Source organism: Cyprinodon variegatus, unplaced genomic scaffold, assembly GCF_000732505.1.
Source record: "Cyprinodon variegatus isolate N-32 unplaced genomic scaffold, C_variegatus-1.0 Scaffold192, whole genome shotgun sequence".
NCBI lineage: Eukaryota > Metazoa > Chordata > Actinopteri > Cyprinodontiformes > Cyprinodontidae > Cyprinodon > Cyprinodon variegatus.
The window spans coordinates 82,878-103,187 of record NW_015150645.1 but is presented as its reverse complement, the minus strand read 5'-3'; the positions used below and the strand labels follow the sequence as shown (position 1 = coordinate 103,187).

At 36.8% G+C, this 20,310-nt stretch overlaps 1 protein-coding gene across 1 annotated transcript in view; it reads left to right on the top strand.

Moving 5' to 3' along the window:
* Positions 1-783: 783 nt before the first annotated feature.
* Positions 784-20,310, top strand: part of rem2 (RAS (RAD and GEM)-like GTP binding 2) — a 52,850-nt gene continuing 33,323 nt past the window's right edge. The window contains exons 1-3 of the mRNA XM_015379434.1: positions 784-1,166; positions 5,447-5,783; positions 10,718-10,791. Coding sequence (XP_015234920.1) covers positions 1,155-1,166; positions 5,447-5,783; positions 10,718-10,791 — 423 coding nt within the window. The 5' untranslated portion in view covers positions 784-1,154. The remainder of the gene's footprint in view (positions 1,167-5,446; positions 5,784-10,717; positions 10,792-20,310) is intronic.

Here is a 20,310-nt window from a genome sequence, read left to right as displayed (position 1 = left end):
TAATAGTTTACAAATAATGCCTTTTTTAGTACATGGTAATAGGTGTCGACTCATCAGAAAAACAGGTATTCATGGTTTCCAACAGTAAGAATTAAATAAGACACTTCTTGGTCAGGTTTTGTATTCCGCCCTACCGACATTATGAATTTGTTTTCGTCTTTTATTTAGTGTGAAACTCGACTTTGGAAACATTTAAATCAAACCTCTATTCAATTAGATGCCTCGTTGTATTTCCTAGTATGAGACAGTTCCTTTTATAAGTACTGGAACAGTAATAAACAGTGAAAGGAAAATAAGTTTTTGAATAAGTGCTGTTAAAGTGGTACTCTGGAGCCAGCGCCAAGTGGCTGTCAGTTGTATTGCACTTTTGAACCTTCTGTAAATGTACACAGAGCCTTTTAAAATAAAATAATCCTCCAAATTTCACTTATACCTCTCAAAAAAAATTATGGTAGCATCTCAAATGACTTCTTGGATTATTTTACGGACCGACATTTTATCCCTAAGGCGTTTCTCTGCTGCCCTCTGGCGGCCACCACAAGCTTTCTCCCATTTAAAATATTTATTAAAGATAACAATTCAGGTGAGGTGTCCCTCCTCTGATGAATGCACAGAAGTTAAACTGGTTGATTTAAGCAATGAAAGATTAAAATATGTGAATGCTCTTCACCCCTGCACTCTACACCCCAGCATTCACCTCCCAGCAAACCCAACCCATTGGAAGATCCCTTCACTCTCTGAGGGACGCGCCTTTACACACAGAAAGAGAGAGAGGAGGAGAGATAGATGCAGGTATTAGTAGGAGGTGGGGAAAGAGGCGTTGATCCATATCCAGTGAAACAAGGAGCACTCTACTGGGGGATGCAATTCGGTCCCGGGTGTTTTCTTTCCTCCAACACACTGAAGGAGCTTATTAATCGGAGCGCAGACGACGCAGGTGTATCCTTTTCTCTTTCCTCCTCCTCCTCCCTCAGACCTACTACCACTCATCCTAGTTTCCCACGCGCCGGAGCGGTAACAACAACAAGGCGGTAGATGAACGCGCGCGGCGCGTCTCTGCTACTGTGCGCCGCTGTGAACGTGAAGCCGGCTCCAAAGCCCGCACACATGACCTAAAACACACCGCTCCATAAAGAAAAGGCTTATTGATCACCATGGCTGACCAGGTAAGAGGCGACTGACATTTTCCAACCCCCTACCCTCCTCCACACCTCTACACACAGCGTGCGCTCTGCGCACAGCCAAGAATAGACGCACAGGTAGACAACAGAACCTGGGACACCTAATCTTCCTCCAACAGGTTCTGTTTTATTTAGCTGCTTAGTTAACAATACGGGTTATATTGTGGTGCATTTTAATTATTGGATTAACCATCATCGCTCTTAATTTCCAACCTTTTTCTGTGTAATTCCTCTTCAAACTGAGTTAATTCACTGGCGCTTGGAAGAAATACCGCATGATGAACAGTACTACACTACAACGAGGCGTTGCTGCTCAGGAATCAGAAGTGTAAATGGGTCGTACAGGGGAGAAAACACAAACATAGCCTGTAGTATTAATTTTGCATTGTCTGCTGTTGTTTGTCCCAGTTTCTGGACTCGGAGTAAGGAGCAGATTAACCATCGGCGCACTGACTAAACCCGCCCGGTCATGGTTTCCTGTTTCTGCGGATGCAGAACGCAGACACCTGATTCATGCCTAATTGATTAGCTCGAGTCGTTTAATTAACCTAATTGAGGAACCCTGCTGATCCCACTCAGTGATTAGACTGGACAGTGTGTGTGATTCCTTTAAGAGACAGTGTAATAAAGATGTTGCTACACCAACATTGCACTACACACTTTTCTAGATACAATATTATGGCAAATGGTAAAATAAAACAATCGATTATACAGCTTATAATAATAATTATAATATTAATAATGATAATTTAACTTTATTTATCTCACATTGGAAAAATTTACCTCTACATTTAAGCCATCCCCTTGGGGAGCAGTGGGCTGCCATCATGGGGCGCCCAGGAAGCAGTGTGGGGTTAAAGGTCTTGCTCAGAGACCCAGAGTGGCAGTCTGTGGGAGTGGGGCTTGAACTCAGAACCTCAGGAATCCAAGCTCTATGCCCTAACCACTAGGCAGCCACTCCCCGAATTGATCCCTATTCGTTCAAAACCATTCACTAAATAAGTAGAATAAAAAAAATGAATCCTTGTAATAAAATAATTGCAAATAAACTATGACCAACATCGCAAACCCTCACAATGATATGATATTTTAAATTAACTGTATTTCTGCTTCCTCACTTAGATTGTTTTTTGGTGAGTCTTCTATAAGCTTCTAGGCTACTTATGAAGTAGGATTGTATATTTTATGAGTTTTGTTTTAATATGGACTGTAACATATTAACATGCTTTGTTCTAGGCCATTGCATATAGCTGCTTTAGGGTGAAACGAGCCATGTTTGTTTTAATCATCCCTCTTCTGTTCATCCAGGAATGCCCTGTTTTAAACTTCATTCAGCTTCCCATCATCAGACTGGTTTCAAGTTTTGTATATATAAAAAAAAAAAAAAAAAACAAACAAAAAAAAACCCAAGAATTGAACTGAATGAACTATATTCAGTTTAATGCTTAACATAACACTCCTTCCCAGCCTCTATCCCTACCCTGTCTGTTGTTTTCCTTGGTTTTCATCTCTAACAAACCTCTAAGAATAAGTGGATTAATGCTGAGATTAAACTGGTTGCAGTGGATTTATTTATTGGTATAAGGTATCAGTGTCCTGAATACAATATTATTTTTTTTTTAATTTGTATTTAGTAAAAAAAAAGGATGTGAAGTCATATTTCTCTAATTCCACTGTTGGCCACTAATTTTTGTTAGTCAAAATTAATGTACATTTCAGATACATTTTGAAGGTTTTCTTTCAAATAACAAAATCTATAAAAATCTAGATTATTTATATGTTAAAGCACCTTGAGGCTCTATCTTTCCGGTTCTTTTCCCTGAAAAGAGATCATTTAGGACAAACTTTTTGAATAACACTTTATAACTTATATGTATGAAATAACCAGGAGACATGAGAACAGATTCTGATAGAAATTATAATCTTACTCAGGTCAGAGAAATTGCTTAGAGTTTACAGAATGGCAGCTGCTCACCTCCGGGCTCACCTCTCAGGAAGTGGCCCAGATTAATAGTTAAAAAGGCATTTTATACATCTCCAGTCTGCCACATCATCATATTTTACTGTACATCATACACATTAGCATGTGATTAGACATCCATGGCTCCAGCCTTATCAAAATATTACACTTCGTTCTTAGCTGAAGGATATCGCCCTCATGTCATTTCCAAATCTTTGCCACAGAATGAAGATTATAACTGTATATCCGGACGGAGGAACTGTCTTAATTAGTTTAACTATAGTGGAAAATATCAGCTCTGACTCGCAACAAGCAGCCAATACCAAGGTGTAATAAACTCACACTTGAACAATGATAATTATCCTAACATATACAAAGCAGTACACCCTAATTGAACTATGGTATATACTTTATTTTCCATCTGGGTTCCACCATAACAAGGCAACACATCAAGCAGGTGCTTACAACGCAGAGCAATATAAACAAAACAAATATTAATTATAGATTACATAGCATACTAAACCGCAAAGCATTTTATTCTCCTAATACACTCTGTATCAAAGACAGCATGTGGGGCGTAGTGAGTGTAGTTACTCAGTCAGTCTGACAGGATCCAGGTTAAGTTGATTGATGATTCTAATTTAAGTTGTAGATGAGGGAAAGTCTAGCTCGTCATGTTAGCCAAGTGAAAGGCTGATGACCTGTCTGTTACGTACTTCTTCAGTAAATATCAAGCAAATAATAGAAATTAGACACAGTTGCTAAATTTTAGTGCCATCCTCCTTGTCATCTGAATCTGTTCAATTCAACTCACTACGCATGCCACAGTTGGATTTAGAAATGAAAGTCACTTCATCTTAATGTGATGTCTTCGGTAGGTATAGGCAGAAAAGGTCAAAGAACAGAACCTGAACTGACATATTTACATCTTTAGTGCAGTATCTGACTACCCTTGTATAGCAAAACAAGCCCCAAATAGTTAGTGCACAGTCCCATGTGTTCTCCACATTAGCTTGTTTACCTTATAAATTATTAAACCTATAAATTGTTAAAGGTTTATCTTATACCACCTGTGGTATTTCAAACATGTTTAGAGAAATGGCTGAAGGGCAAACCAGTTCAAGTTTGATCAGATAAAGTATTTGAAATAGCATAATAAATGCCTTTTAGCCTTGTATAAAAATGTCCAATAGCCCCAGGGTTGGTAGGAAGGTCTCTATCAGATGCTAAATTTCCTATTTTTAGCAGAAAGCAGTTATCTAGTCATGTGCTCTCATAGTGCCTAAAATGCTGAAGTCTTTACACAGAAACATTCTGTCCATCAAAATAAGAGTATCATAAAGGAATCCAGGGTTAGGTTCCCATATAGAGCTAATGAAAAACAGACCAGCTAGACACTGATGATATTTTCTTTCCCTAAACTTTTTCCTACTATTTCATCTCTTAAAACGGGTTTATAATGTGATTTAATCATTTCTAAATAATCTTCTGTGCTCTTTTTCTGTGTCATTGCCCTTTAGTAATTGCCAGTGGTGTTGTTAGCTTTGCCATAATCAGACTCCGAGCCACACATGCACAGTGATGCTGTTGGATCTGATTTAATTGCTGTATTAATATTGATGAGGGTCATCTCCTGTATGGTTAATGTGCTGTAGCTGCATATGCATATGCTCAGAAAGTTACAGACATCATGTTGACTCCAGCATGCCATTGTGTTCCAAAAGGTGGAAATCATGTGTTCACATGGTTTTGTGCTGCAGTCATGAACACTGTACACTCAGCGCCTACTGATCACACGTACACCTTTACTGCACGGAGCAGCAGTGTCTCTTTCTTTGTCTCTTCCTTGTTTTTCTTCCATTTTCTCAGGTCCTCACCTTATTCACTGGGAGAAGCCTTTGTCAGCCAGCTGTCTCTAACAATACCTCAGTGCTTCGCCATCCTCATATGTTCAACTCATCTCACTGCCCATGAAGCCAGCCGTGTCAGCTTTCCTTTGTTTTGCCCATTGACTGTCTCCTTTTTCATCAGCATCTCCTTCCCTCACTCTGAAAACTCAACTTCATTGTTATCACCTTCCTTTTCTTTGCACATGTTGACACTGTGCAGAGGCCTCTCAGCAAATTTCCTACTGAAAACATTCAGTAGAATAGAAAATACTTAGCAGTCTGTCAGGTAGAACTGTAGCATGCTTATTTGTATTTTAAAGATTGTTTTCCAGCCAGTAAAACCACATCTTGTTTCCCTGCTTCCTCCTTCATAATATATGGTCTTATGTTTTCTGTTGTGCTCTGTTTAATTGTAGTACAGTATGTTTCTCACCACGGCGCCACCACTCCGGCGAGGGAGCACGCCCCTGCCTGTCAAGCACCAGCTGCGACGAGAAGAGGCTGTGTCCGACGACTGCGATTGGATACCGGGTCTTGAGGGGCCTACCACGTTGCCCATCAGTGACACAGCCGTGCCTCGAGATGACTCCTTCAGTCAGTTCGCAGGAGCACAGCCGGCGTACCAGAGCCATGGAGGGGCACTGAGGATAGTGCTGTTAGGACAAAACGGCGTGGGCAAGTCGTCGCTTGCCTTATCTCTGGCTGGACAGTCGGACAGATCGCTCTCTATAGACTCTGAGACACAAGCTTGTGGTAAAGCATTGAATATTAAGTGGTGGATATTGATAAATTAAAGCTTCTTCCACATATCTATCTCACAAATATTGCATTGAAACATCTGCAGCTTAATCAAACAATTGAGTAAATTCATTATTTGAGGGGAAAATCCTTATATTAAGAAATACTGCTTTTAAATTTCAGGACCACTGCTATACATACTTTGTAGAGCCTCCTTTGGTCAACGGGATATTAGTATTTTCTCCTGCAACTCACAAGATTGGAGAATACAAAAAAATTCTTTTTTATAATTCCTCACTGCAAAATATCTCTAGATTGTCCTCAAAGAGCATAACATAAAGCAGTTGTCCAGAACTCATATCCTAAAGGATCTGTGTCTTGCAGATTTTAGATGTATCCCTTTCTGTACACATTTGAATCAAATGGCTATACTGCCTCTCTAGCAGCGCTCTGTTAATGAGCTCACTTTGGAGTCAGGTGTGTTAAAGCATAGGTGCATCTAAAAGTGGAAAGACATCGACCCTCAATGACTGGAGTTTGAGACCACTAACCTAAGGCTTTCTATGTGATTGAAATGGCATGTCAGCTAAATATTTAGGCCTATTTATTGCCACTTTATTGCAAAGCACCCGCTTTGATTTAAATATGGGGACCAAGTTGACCAGGGAAGAAGGTTAATACCTGTTTGGTCACTGATTTCTTTTGAAATCTATTCAGTTTATTGGTATAAAGTCAATTTACAACACATCATCTCAAGGCATTTTGCAGAGAAAATCATTCAGTCAGATTAGTAAAAGGTTTCTTAGGAAAACATGCTGATTGATTTATTAAATAGCAGGACATACTGCTCCTGGATTAGCTTTAACCAACGATATCCACTTGCATTTTGTCTTTGACTCTTCCGCAATCCTTCACACCAAGCATGCATGCAGTGACAGTGGAGAGGAAAAACTAAATTTTAGAAGGAGAAAGAAGCAGCTATACGAAAGTAACTAGAAACAATAATCTATTAATGCTTTCTATGTTAGAAAAGGTAACAGTAAACTAGCTCCATAGGGGCTCCGTTCAGGAAAGAAAAAGTTAAGCAGGCGAGCTTACATTTCAAAGTGATTAAAGAGACACTGTTAGTTACACTAAAAGCTGTGCTGTTTTATATTCTGTATTCTGGTGAAATCCACTGAAATCTCCCACTTGTATCTTTTTTTACTTCTACCAAATTTCTTTTTGAAATATGTAGTTTTGTGATGCAATCTAAAACTGTTTTAATGAGCTTTGAAAGATACACTGACCAACAGCACCACAGATCATCCACTTTACTTAATATTGGATTTTTAGTTTTTTAGTTAGTTTACTTATGTCTGCTTCAGAATGGCCCAGAGAAAATATGTAAGTAAATGTATATTTTTTTTAGCTCAGAGTTCAAACCAAAGTAAAGCCTAAACACTGATATTGTACCAAATGCTTTAATAATTCAATTTCATCAACCCCCAGACATCTACACAAAATGAATGCCTGGCTATAGGATTAAAAGTAAAATCAGAATAAATTCATTTTAAAAAATCAATAATTTATTTTAAAGAGTATTTAAAATACATTTCCAATTAAATGATAACGTTGTAACACATTTTTTTTTTTTTTTTTACATATAAAAGGCTGTTTTTTTATATTCAAAATGTTATTCTGAAAGGGATTTATTTGAAAAGTGTTTATCTTTACACATGTGCCTTAGGAAGCTTAATTAGAGCAAAAACATTCCTACAAGACCAATATGTTTCCTTACTGAGCCACAATATTAGTTCATCCACACGCCTCTGAAGCACTAATGTGAAACATCTTGGTAAATTAGCTGCTACCTGGCATAATGGCATTTCAATTAGAAAACAGTTTTCACTTTTTTATGATGTGCTTGGCAGACAGATACCCAGATAAGTAAACAAACTTAAAAATAAATTTTTTTACAAATAAAAATCTAAATACTATGTACCTTTTGCAGTCTATTCCTGTTTTTATGCTTATGTTCTGAGCAGCCCACAATAATTCCTTATCTAGCAAAGATGTGTCTGTGGTCTGGATCTTGTCATCAGCTTATTTTGCTCAACTGGCTGTCTTGCCTTTGTTAGCTGTCTTTGGACCGTCTGTCCATGGCTGGCTGTTGCGCTTTTATTGGGCCTTAAGTGTTCTGTTTGAAAGGTTTGGAAGCACAATCTGGCGCTAAGAGCAGCTGTGTTTGTTACAGAGCTGGATGTGTTAGTTAATGGGAGTAGAGAGCAGGCCTGGTGGAACACACCTCTCTAGTCACAGACAGTGATTCCACATTATTTTATCTCAGAGTACACTTATATAGTCTAGTACTACAGTGCCTTGGAAAAAGGTATTTTTTTTTTTACATTTTGGCCTTTTTTTTTTTACATTTTGTCTCGTTACTGACAATAACTAATGTAGAAGAACGATGATGTGGGGCTTCCATAGTCATAAGACATAAATTAAACATACTTATTATGCATTTGTATTCAGATCCAAAAAGGTCTTTGCGAACAGAGACCTTCTTTCATGTTTGCCGTGTCATCTAAACTAGTTAGCAGCAGACTTTTGAACACCTTTTTTTTTTGCCTGTCTTACTCCAGTGGTTGTTCTGTTAATATACCTCCCCGATTGATTGGCCTGCTAGTTTAGGAGAAACAGCTGTATAAATGTAACTTCTAATGCATTCTGGTTGTGCTGGACCTTCTTTAGGGTTGTCAGAAATATGTGGCTGAATACAAATGTACACTCCACATTTTAAATTTGTATTTTTTTTTTATATTACCAGTACCTTTTTCACATAACTGTGAACTACCTCATATTGGTTCGTCAAATGAAAGGAAAATAAAGTAAGTTTACATTTGTGCTTGGAGCAGGTCAAAAATATTAACCATTATGGCCATATGGACACTTCTGCAAGGCCCTAGAAGTCCTTTATTCAGTCAGCTTTGATTAGCAATGAGAAGCAGCTGCAACTCTAAGAACTTATTTTCAGACTCAGTTCATTCATGTGTAACCCCCCCTCACACTTTTTTTTTGGCCTTTAAGCTAAAGCCATTTATTTTTCTTTGCCCTCCTGTGTGGCATCTGTCAGTTAGCAGATCTGCATGTAACACAGTGCAGGATAACAACACCATAGATAATCAGCTGCAGCCCTCAAGTCTTCAGCCAGCCAGTCAATCAGTCATTGTCACCCTAAGGTGACAGTCAACATGCCCCTGGCCCACACTGCATAGCATTCATTACATCAGCCTAAGCTCTAGTCTTGGATCTTTGCACCATATTTAGAGAGAAGAAAACACCCTTCCTAAGTAGTTCATACCATTTTTTTTTAAAGTGCCTCTTCTCAAAATGCTTATTTTGTAATCCAGTTACTATCGAAATAGGAAGTCCCCAAAAAACGAAACTTTTCTTTAAATTTTTTTTAACTTTTTTCAAATATGTAGATTAGATTATTAATGGCTGCCATTTTCTACAGATTATAACGTTAGTAGGAAAGTTGCGTTCAGGAAATTCTGTCCTTGATCTCAACATCTCAATAAAGCAAACTAAATCATTGACATCTATACGTTTAAACAGTCAGTACCTTTAAAGTGGCGTATGATAAAACATCACATTGAATGAATGAATGATTACATTATTTCGATTTAAAAACAAAAAATAAAATAATATTTTTTTTTTTACTAAAGAATCCATCACACAGCAACCGAAAAAGGAATAGACTGGAGTCCAGAGCCTTATTTTTGCCTATTCTGTACCATCATAACAATATTTCACAATAAAACATTGGTACCAATACATAATTACAAAACACATAACTTCAACTGTAAAATCAAACTCAGTCAAATTTAATTGTAACTTTTTTTAATTTTAGATTTTAAAGTCTTCTTGAACACTAATATAGAGTTACACATCTTTATTTAATTGTTTAGTCCATTCCATAATTTTGCACCCAAAATTATTTAGAAATTACAAAGCTCTGGCTTTGTAAGTTTCAAACATTAGTAACCCCCTTAAGTAATAAATCCCCTGCCGTAGCTTAATCATTTTTTCAATACAAACAGGGATTGTCTTTTTTACCACTTGTAACATAATTTCCAATTTTTTTAAGTATACAATGTCTAGAAATTTTAATGTTTGTGATCTTATAAATAGCTGTATTTCATCAGTGTTAAATGGCCTACTTTAGTTATGTCACACTTAGGTTATTCCAAATGATGTTTCAGCCCCACTATATCCGTTTCTCTTCACTCCAAGGTAAATTGGATCTAAAACTGGACAAAATATTTAACTATAATTGTTTCTGCATTGTCAGGATTGTTATATTAAAATCACAAAGGTGGCTTGGAGGCAGTATTTGGTTGGCTGCTGTTTTTTTGAGTGACAATCGTCCCACTGCTGCTTATGCCTGGAAAAGCTTCATAATTTTAGACCTGTTGCTATAAAACCCCATACATAAACCCTTAAAAACACATTTTTCTTTTTCAGATCTCAAATGATAAGATTTAGATTTTAAGAACAGATGTCCACTGTATAAGATTAACGAAATCATATAAACATGCAAATTATAAATTAGTATTGTCTCTGTTTTTATGTCTAATAGTGTAAGAAATGTCTATTAATCATCTGTTTACAGTAAGATAGTGTAGTTCATTGGATTTACTGTGGCTCAGTGGGTGGAGCTGTCATATTAGGTGTAGCTCTAAGTCGAGAAACACTCTTTGATAATTGCATTAACTGCTAACATCTTTGAGACAGCTTCTGAAAAACTGTTGACACTTCTTTCTATAGAAGCTGCTGTTCATCTTTCTGCTACACAAAGTAAATATTGTTCCACTTCAGTGGCTCCAGGATTGTTTTTGGAGGATGTTGTGTTTTGTATTAAGCAGAGCTGTGCAGATAAATCTGACATTTATATCTGTTTGCAGGTGAGGGCTATGAGTGCACAGTGACAGTGGACGACGAGGACAGCAAAGTCATCATTTTTGACAACTGGAAACAGGTGCGTGACATTCAGGTCAGGGCTGATTTGAAAGCCTCTACCTACATATGTTAAAAACTGAAATGTCTGTTTTTTGGTTGAAATGCTAAAACTTTTGTTTTGTATCTATACTACATTTACTCCTACTACTATACATCAGTCTCCATTGTCATTAGATCATCATTATTTCTTGGAGCTATGTGAAATAGTTTTGAATAGATTTAATGAAATCATGTTTGTATTGATAAAGGAAGACAGAAATAGCGTGTGTGCATGTCAACAAAGAAAAATTATGTGAAACAAAAAGTTCTGCTTCATATTAGGCATCAGTTTCTGCAGCATCTGGCATAGAAATCAATTTAAATGTCAGAATTTAAGAGGGCTCACTTAATTGCACTTTGTTTTAGCTGCCTTCACTTTATATGTGATACAAGTCTGAAGCTGAAATGTCTGAAAAATATAGTTTACATGTGCAGCTTACATTTGCAATTAGTTTTCATGGTCCCTCAGATGGAGAGGGTACGCCTCATGCTGAAAGAGAGGTAGAAGAAAAATATTGAGCTTAAGAGCAGAGGTGTTAAAACTTTTTAGCAGCTGTCAGAAACTGTTAAATTATTACTGCATTAGTACTAAAAAAATCTCAAACATCTCTTTAACATTTAAGAGTCTAAAACTACATTTGTTGCAACCAAGTTTTTAATTTGACTATGACATTATTTTAACCTTGTGGGTAAATTTTTAGGAATAAGTTTAAGTTTTTCAAATTTTTGAAGTCAGTTCTGTGAATTTAATAGTGTTTGGTTACTTGGGTTAAAAGGTGTCACACTGCAGTAAGTTTGCAGAAAAGTAAAGTAAAATTAATGTGACACAACATTAAAACAAGGACTTTGTCATTGTTTCTTCAGACTGTGTTACTCTGCTAAGTTACGTCTGCCAAGGCCTTCTTTATCAACTACCGCTCAATACATTGGCATGAAAAATTTCAAAAAACCTCATCCTTGAAAAGACCAGCATCACATAATCTTTGATGTTGTTTAACATATGGCAACTTTTTGTAAAAACAACAGTATTTCTTCCCCATTAGTGGAGTCAAAGTAGACTGATGAGTTGAGACAGCTGGTAGCCTCAACCAACATATCGTTGTCTGGTTGAACAGAAACAGAAGAAACAAAAGTTCAACAAACATGAAATATCTAGATATTTAATATCCACTAATATAGTTTTCCATCTTATTAATATTTTTTAATGAGACTATAAATTACTGTTAAAATAAGTAGGGGGTTTGATGTTGGAAAGACATTTTTTTCACATTTACTAGATAAAATTAATAAGGCGATTCTTAGATGAGGCTGCATCCGTAATTCCATCATTTTAAGATTTTACCCCAAATCATCAGCTAATTTTCTTTGAAAAGATCTTCCATAGAATTAATCTTCCATAGTCAGTGGTTTGGTTCTTATTTTATTTTTTTTTATCCTGATGGTTCTTTAAAAAAATAAAAATCAGTAATTGGTAAAGAGCTATTTAGGATCATACAATCTGGAAGTTCATTTTTTAGCATCTATTTAAAAGAGAAAGTTTTAATGCATGCAACGGATGACGGACAAAAAAAAAAAATCACCACTGAGCGAAAGGGACTGGTACAGATCAGTGAACGATCTGAAGAAGATAAGAGCAGGCAATTTGTTCAGTTTCTCTGATGGGCATTTTTGTGTATTCAAGTCGAAAAGTTTGACCATTTAGCCTTGCTTTTATGTGCAAATGTCTATGTGGATATGTGAAAGGTACAGCTGCAGTCACAATACTCAAACCCCTTAAAGCTTTCTCATTTGGAACGCTTTTTGTCCTGAAGTTTTTCTTTCTTTTCTGTTGCTGTGCATCAACACTGTACTGCAAGTTTTGAGCAGTGGAGAATTGAACTGCAAATATTCAGCAGGGGAGAGCAGTAAGCTCTTGTCCAAAAGCACCCTATGACATTGCAGACATTATACCCAATCAAACAGCATGCTGTTAGCTATTAATAATAATGAGATGATGCAGTGGTAAAGCACTCTAATTACTCCTTGGGGCGGATCATCCCGTCCTGAAGTCGTATCGGTCAGCAGAGGCCCTCATCTTCAAGTTGAATTATTCACATGGAGCTACATTTAACTCTGAAGAACCCTGGAGATAACATGCTCATTTCTAAACCGTAATCCAGCTGTCCTCCCGTCCTGTAGCTGTCATCACTCTTAAACGCCCCAGATGCACCTCTTGCTTGTTGTTGCACTGTTTCTGGGGGAAAGAAAGACCTATTTTGAGAGTTAATTACATCTGTTACTCTGTGCATGGCAGGGCATTAGGGCTAAAGCAACAGCGGTTTTTATTTTTTTCTTTCTTTTGGCGGTTGTGTAGAAAAATTGAGGACATGTGCATGAAATTCAAGCATGCAACATTTCCCAATTCCACAATATCAGGTGTGAAGTATTCAGTGTTTGAAAGTAGCCTGGGATGGCACTGAATAGGCTGCCAGGACTCGCAGTCCCCAAGAGTTAGAACTTCCGGCCTTGGAACAAGCTGGGAGTGTTCTCCGCAGGGCAACCCAACCTACACCCAGGTTACCATAGCAACATGCACAGACATGAGCACACAGACATGCACGCACAGGGCAGAATTAATCACTCATTCACGCATAACATCATGCTAGAATGGTCAGCGTGCAGCACTGCTGGGGCTTTGCTCGTTCTCTCCCAGCAGCAAAATCAGCACCTTATCCTCAACGCAAACTGTGAAAAGTGCGAAAAAAAAAGCGCTACACTCAGCTATTGTTCCTTTGAGTGCTTCTATTGCTTTTCACCCCACCGAGAAGTTAAGCAGGTTTAGTAATTTACACGTACTTCAGTGTAGGAGCGAAGTACAACAAATCACAATTGGAGCAAACAGGAAACCTTTCAGTTTTCAGTACAACACTGTGAAAAAGGATTCCCCTTATTTTTCTATCTCATATTACTGAACACATTATAATTTAAGAAAAAAATCGTGTTTACATACAAACAGCTGTTTTCACAGTATGAGCTAAAGATATAAAGAAAAGAAAGTGATCCAAAACAACAGGATGGAATGATTTATTTACATTAAGGCAATTTTCAGGAGCAAAGCAGCATCAGTCAATCATACTACCAGCACTATGTACGCTTGTGATATTTTATTTCTGAAAGGACAGATTTATTCTTACACCAAATGATTAAAAATGTATGACTTTGTCCCATCAGTCTATTGACTATTTTCACAAAAGTCTTTTGGGGATGTTTTTTATCCTCATGAGGAAATCCTTTGTGGTTTTCTTCAGTGTTCACAGCCAAGGGCCTCTCCTGTGGTTACCTTTTTAAAAATATATTTTTTTTATGACTGTTGAACTTAGCTGAAACAAGGTAGAAAACTACAACAATAGGAATGTTTTGAATATTGTTCTGGATTCTCTTCTGAATCGCTCAGACACAGCTTTTAGCCAGTGTTTTCACCTGTGTTTTTAGCTGAGGTCTAAAATTATAACAAGTGCTAAATATCAAAGACATTTGTTTCTGAATTACATCAGATTGGAACTAGATTTGTAATTTAGTGAGATTGTTTTTTTTTTTAGCTGGCTTCATGCTATGTTCTCAGGCAGGATCTGATTAAAACAAGTTCCTGAATCTTCTGTTAGCTAGAGTTAATTCTGCTGTCAGGTTATTTCAGGATAACATTCTAGAGGCTTTTACCTTCTTTTTTTTTTTTTTTCTTCATAAATGAATTCATAATTTAGGTCATACTTTCTGTATTTACTCTGGTGGTTTTTGTTTGTTGTATGATCTGCCGAGCATGTGTGTGTGTTTTAACCTCCAGCTTTAGTGTGGTCAAAAACATGTGAAACACGGCCCAGCACACATGAACAGAAAGACGACACTTGGGCGAGTGTTGTGAGATGTAGAGTAGTTTCAATAAGTCATCCCTTTGCCAGAAATAGAAATGCTGACATACTTGGCATTGACCTAGCTAGTCTGTGATGTCCTCTGCTTTGGATTGACATGTATGTCTTACACAGCTTGCTGTTTACAGAAGAGGCCTAGAGGGCATTGTCATCATTCTCTTTAATGCGTTTGTGTTGTCTAAGTACTCGAGTGCCTCTGAATTTATAGCAAACTTGAATCAGACTTAGCCTTTTCATTATTATTTGATAACCTGAAATTAAAATATTTATCATAGACAGCAGATTGGTGCAGCCTCAGGCCTGGGAAAATGTAAGACGCATATGGAGAGCCGTAGATCTATGTGCATTTGCATGCAGTGAACAGAATGAGCTGCTGACCTTTTAAATGTTGGTTCGCTTATTATGTTTTGTGAGGTTAAGGAGAAAAAATTAAGGATGTAATTTGTTGGGCAGTAATTGCTGTATAGCTACATTCTGTTGCCCAGTTAGAGGATGTAAAAAAAAAAAAAGAAAAACCTTAAAAAAAACATTCCTCTGCCATTTCCTGGAACAGAGACAGATTTGTGCTGAATTATTCCCAAGAAGTTTTCTAGACATTTATTTTTCTTTCTGTTCTTGTGTTTTTATTCTCAGTAGATCTGTACAGCTCTGTTCACATTTTTTATATATTTTCTCCAAACTGCAGAAGCTTTTATAAATTGAGTTTGTTCTTTTTTTTTCATGAGAAATAATTTGTAGTAAATAGGAAAAAATGGTTTGTATAAATACTAGTTAGAATGTTATATAGAGGGTCAGTTATGACATTCATGGTCTAGAGACTTTAGACTCTGCCTGCATTTCTCTTCAAGACCTTTCAGACACACTGTCATTAATATCTTATGCAGAAAAGACATCAACTTGGGAGAGTTAAAGGTAGCTTATATCTCATCTTTTGGGAGATATTACAAATATTTTAGCCTGCTGGATTACATGCTCGGCCAGCTCTATTTAGTACAAACAAAATCAGTTGTTTAGACACATAATCTCATCTTCAATCCAAAATCCCAATCAATTCAGTTACAGAATAAAAAGATATTAATGAATTAAAGAGTTTTATTTGGATTAATGTTTTTAATCGAATGTTTATATCCTTTCCAAAAGAAAGTGAAGCCAAATATCCTTATTCAGAACATAAAAGATCGATTTAGGTGCATAAAGAAATAATCAAGAAGGTGAAATAGAAATAAGAAGAATAAAATTGAGGAAAATAAGAAAACATATTGAGTTTCAAATAGTGTATCAGTCTTTGGATAGGCTGCTACAGAAAGAAAACAATGATAAAAGCTCTTATTGGTTTGTGACCAGCATACAAATCAGACAAGCACATTGCGGATGAAGACATTCCTTTTTGCAGCAAAGCTTTTATGCTCCAACGTTTTGTTTGCTCCACTCAGACAGGTTGGTCTGATCACCTCAGACAGGATAGTTATTCAATTCAGAGATACAAAATTGCTGCCTTTCCCTTTATTTATGGGGCAGCATTTTTTCGAATCAGTGGAGCCTTTCCCTATCTACCAAAAGTGTATCCCTTATGTAAATGATTGTGGTTCCTTGTTCCACATGATACTCGTAAAGGATAAATTGAAGTCATTTTATACATGTTTTTATTTACATTGCATACTATAATATATATATTTTTGGTTTGCTTAAAACACTTCAAGGTAGCCAATGTCAACTTTACATTTATTAGGTTACTCATTGATTAACAGTTTGCAATTATAACAGTTACTGCTGATTTCTCAATTGCACTGGTTGTTGGTTTTTGTACATACTTCCTTCCAGTGGATCATAAAAAAATCCCGGAAATAAACAACTTTGTTCATCTCCTCTATCAAATCTTTATGTGTGTTATGAGCAGCTGCATTCTGATCAGAAGATGTAGGATGTAGCAGCTTTCGCACTGTGAGATCATCATTCCAAATTTAAGACACTGACAGATAATTAGCGCAGGTTATCTCGAGTCATAAAATGCTAAAAACAGCAATTCCAGAATCGGAGTCACAGTCCGACCTAAGACCAACATAAAACCATAGATTAAGAGCTAGAACCAAAATTCTTCCACTATTTTCCAACAACCTCTTTCATCTGCGACGGCTGATAACCAATCACCAGTGTATACCCGGCATTTTATAAGCAAATGTTTTCCAGTTATCAGAGGTATGAGACTTGATTAGGACTTGGGTGGGAAGACTGGGGATAGGTTGAACTTTTTCTTTAAATATTTAAGGCTGACGAGGATTAAGAAAATGTTGGAAATTAATCAAATGCTTGAAATTGTTGTGGGTTTTTTCTTCTGTTCTGCTTTAAAGGTTAGGCTCTAAACCACAATTAGCTGAACCTATTGTGCAAAGCATTAAAATCTCCATGTAATCTATTTTTTTAAGGGGGTAATTCTTGCATGATCCTTCATAAAGACATGCTCATGCTTCACAGTTTCCTACTTATTCAGTATCTCCTTTCTAGTACAAAGTATAAACGAGACTGCTAAGCATACAGCAAATCTTGTTGATCAATAGGAAATCTGTTGTGACGTGTGGCTAAGCTGTGACATTGAACTAATGATTCTAGTAAATCCCCACAAGTAGTAAATCCCCGCTGTCAAAAACAGAAGATGTCTTGTGGCTTGAGAAGTTTCAAAAGTGTGCAAAAACCTATATTTGACAACATCGATGAGCTGCTCCATAAATCCAACAGAATACCAGATAAAAATCTACTTTGTGAATCTAATTGGGCGAAAGGATTTACTAAATCGCATTCTTAAAGCCCACTGGTTATCCTGGAACCTTTGTTATTTTTACAGGGCTACTGCAATTTGCCTAATTGATTAATTAATCTCTGTTTAAATAGCAAGCTTTGGGTTGCATAGTTAGCTGGAAAGGTGTTGACTGAAATTTAAAAAAAGATATATTTATTTTAGAGGATTTCTTTAGCATTTAAGGACATAACATGGCACAACGAGGAACTAAAGAGAACATGTCTAGATTAAAATATTTAGTTATGGAAATACAATTATACCAATATTTTCAAATTGTATCTAAAGAATGCAAGATGTGAAAAAACATCAGCTCCTCTAAAACATTTAGTGTAGTGTGGTAATTTGAACAAAAGACTTTCTGTAAATTTATGAAAATGTAAAAAAAAAATGTCATTGTCAATTGGAAAAAGAAAACATGCAGACAGACTTCTCAAAACTGGCACAAATTATTAGATCTAGACTACTGGGCATTTTGGTACAGGCTTGACTTAGTTTTTAATTTAAAATCATCCATTCATCCATGTCATGTGTTTAACACCTCCTATTCAGTCCTGTTCTCTTCAACGTTTAATGGTCTCTGCCACGATAACTTTAAAGATTCTCTTTCTTAAATGCTGAGGATCCGGTTTCTGCGTTCCGCTCTTAATGTTTACAAACTGTGAACATTGTTGCACCTTTGACGAAGCAAATCTGCGCCTGAACCCTGGCTGAATGATGTCGCACGTACTGTCAGGCATGAGTGCAGGAGAGTCAAGCGCAGGTAGAAAAAGGACAGACTACATGTTTCTTTTGATGTTTTCAATGAGAGCTTGTGTTTGGGGAACTGTTAAAGAAGAGAAAAAAATATTTCTCAGCAACAATTGCTTGTAACTGTAACAACCCTAGGGTTCTATTTAAAACAATCGACACTGTTCTCCTTGCTCCTAAGCTTGCTGGTCTAGATGACTTTTCTGAAATTTGTAAAAGTTTCCTCCACTTTTCCACTAAGAAAAAAGCTTCAGCTAGAGCTTTCATATCCAGCCTTCCTATTATCCTTCTATTCCTTCTCACTGCTCATCTGTTTTTTCAGTTTGAGCCAGTGTCTCTCTCTTTTCTAAAGGATATAATTGACTATATGAGGCCCGCTGGTTCTCCAGCAGATTCTATTCCTCCTCACTTGCTTAAAGAGGTACTCGTTACAGTCGGTCAAAAATTCTGGAAATTATTAACAATAGTCTTTCCTTTTGTAAACTACCAAGGGTTCTGAAACATGCAGTTGTGCGTCCCCTTCGTAAAAAGGCAGGTCTCGACCCTTTTATTTGCTCCAATTATAGGCAAATCTCTCACCTTCCATTTATTTTCTAAAACATAGAGAAGGTCATCTAACTGTTACCATTTTCAGAGGCATCACTAAACCATTTTAGTCAGGATTTAATGCCCTTCAAAGTACAAAGAGCACAATTCTGAGGATTTTAAATAACATCTTATTATTTAACGACTCTGGAGAGTGTATTGTGTTAGTTTTTTATTTATCTTTGCATTTGATACTGTTCTTCACAGCATTTTACTTTCTTTTTTGAACACTTTGTGGGCATTAGGGATGTCAACCTCTAATGGTTTCAGTCCTTCTTATCCAGTAGGAGTTTTTGTTTATTTAAGACAACTTTGTGTCCTCCACATCTTTTTTTTTTCCACATTAGTTCCCTCAGGGGTCAATTCTCTTATTTGCCCTTTACCTAGTCCTCCTTGGCTCTGTTTTTAGGAAACATGGCATTTCATTTCCCTTTTATGCTGATGACAGCCAGATCTATTTCCGGTTTGCAAATAAACAACATGATCCTGCAATTCAATCACTGCTTCAATGACCTTAAAGCATGGCTATCTTTTAATTTCCTTTGTATAAAAAAAGAACAAGGCAGAAGTTATGTTATTTGGACCAATTTGCTGTCCTTCGCCAAACATAGGTTTTGGTTCACTTTCAGTTTATCTTAGGGATTGTGTCACAAATCTGGCGGTAAAATTTGAATCCAGTCTTAAATTTGAGAAACAGATCAGCAGTGTTGTTGAAGAAGGGACCTGGAGAAATTACTCCATGCTTTTATTACAGTTCTTCTGAACTACTGAAATGCACTGTATGTAGGCATTAGTCAGGCGTCTCTTGCCTGCTTGCAGCTTGTGCAGAAAACTGCTGCTCGCTTGATAAATCACGCATAAAGGCCTGAACATCTTTCCCCTATCCTGGTGTCCCTTCACTGGCTCCCTGTTTATTATAGAATTCATTTTAAGCAGCTGTTATTTATTTTTAAATGTGTGAAAAACCTCGCTCCAACATATCTATCCAAGCTCCTTCAGTCTTACTGTCTACCTCGATCACTTAGGTCTGTTGATCGACTGCTTCTCACCGTCCTTAAAACTATGCTGAAGCTCAGAGGCGATAGAGCATTTGCTGTAGCAGCTCCTAAATTATGAAATAATCCACCCTTAAGTGTCCGACAGGTCTCCTCTTTTGCTGTTTTTTAATCTCCTTTAAAAACACATTTTTATTCCTTGCGTTTGTACACTGAGATCCAGTTTTGTGTGGAACTATTCCTGTTGTGAACCAATTCATTATGTTTATTTTATTTTTATTTATTCTTAACTTGTTTTTATGTACAGTTCTTTGGTTACCCCTGCAGTTGTTTTAATGTTTATGTTATTGTTTTTATGTTCAGCAGTTTTGTTATGCCTTCAATTTTTTAAATGTGCTATAGCACGGTGACCAGATGTCCTCTTTTTCTGGGACATGTCCTACTTTTCATACCTAAAAAAATGTCCGGGGGGA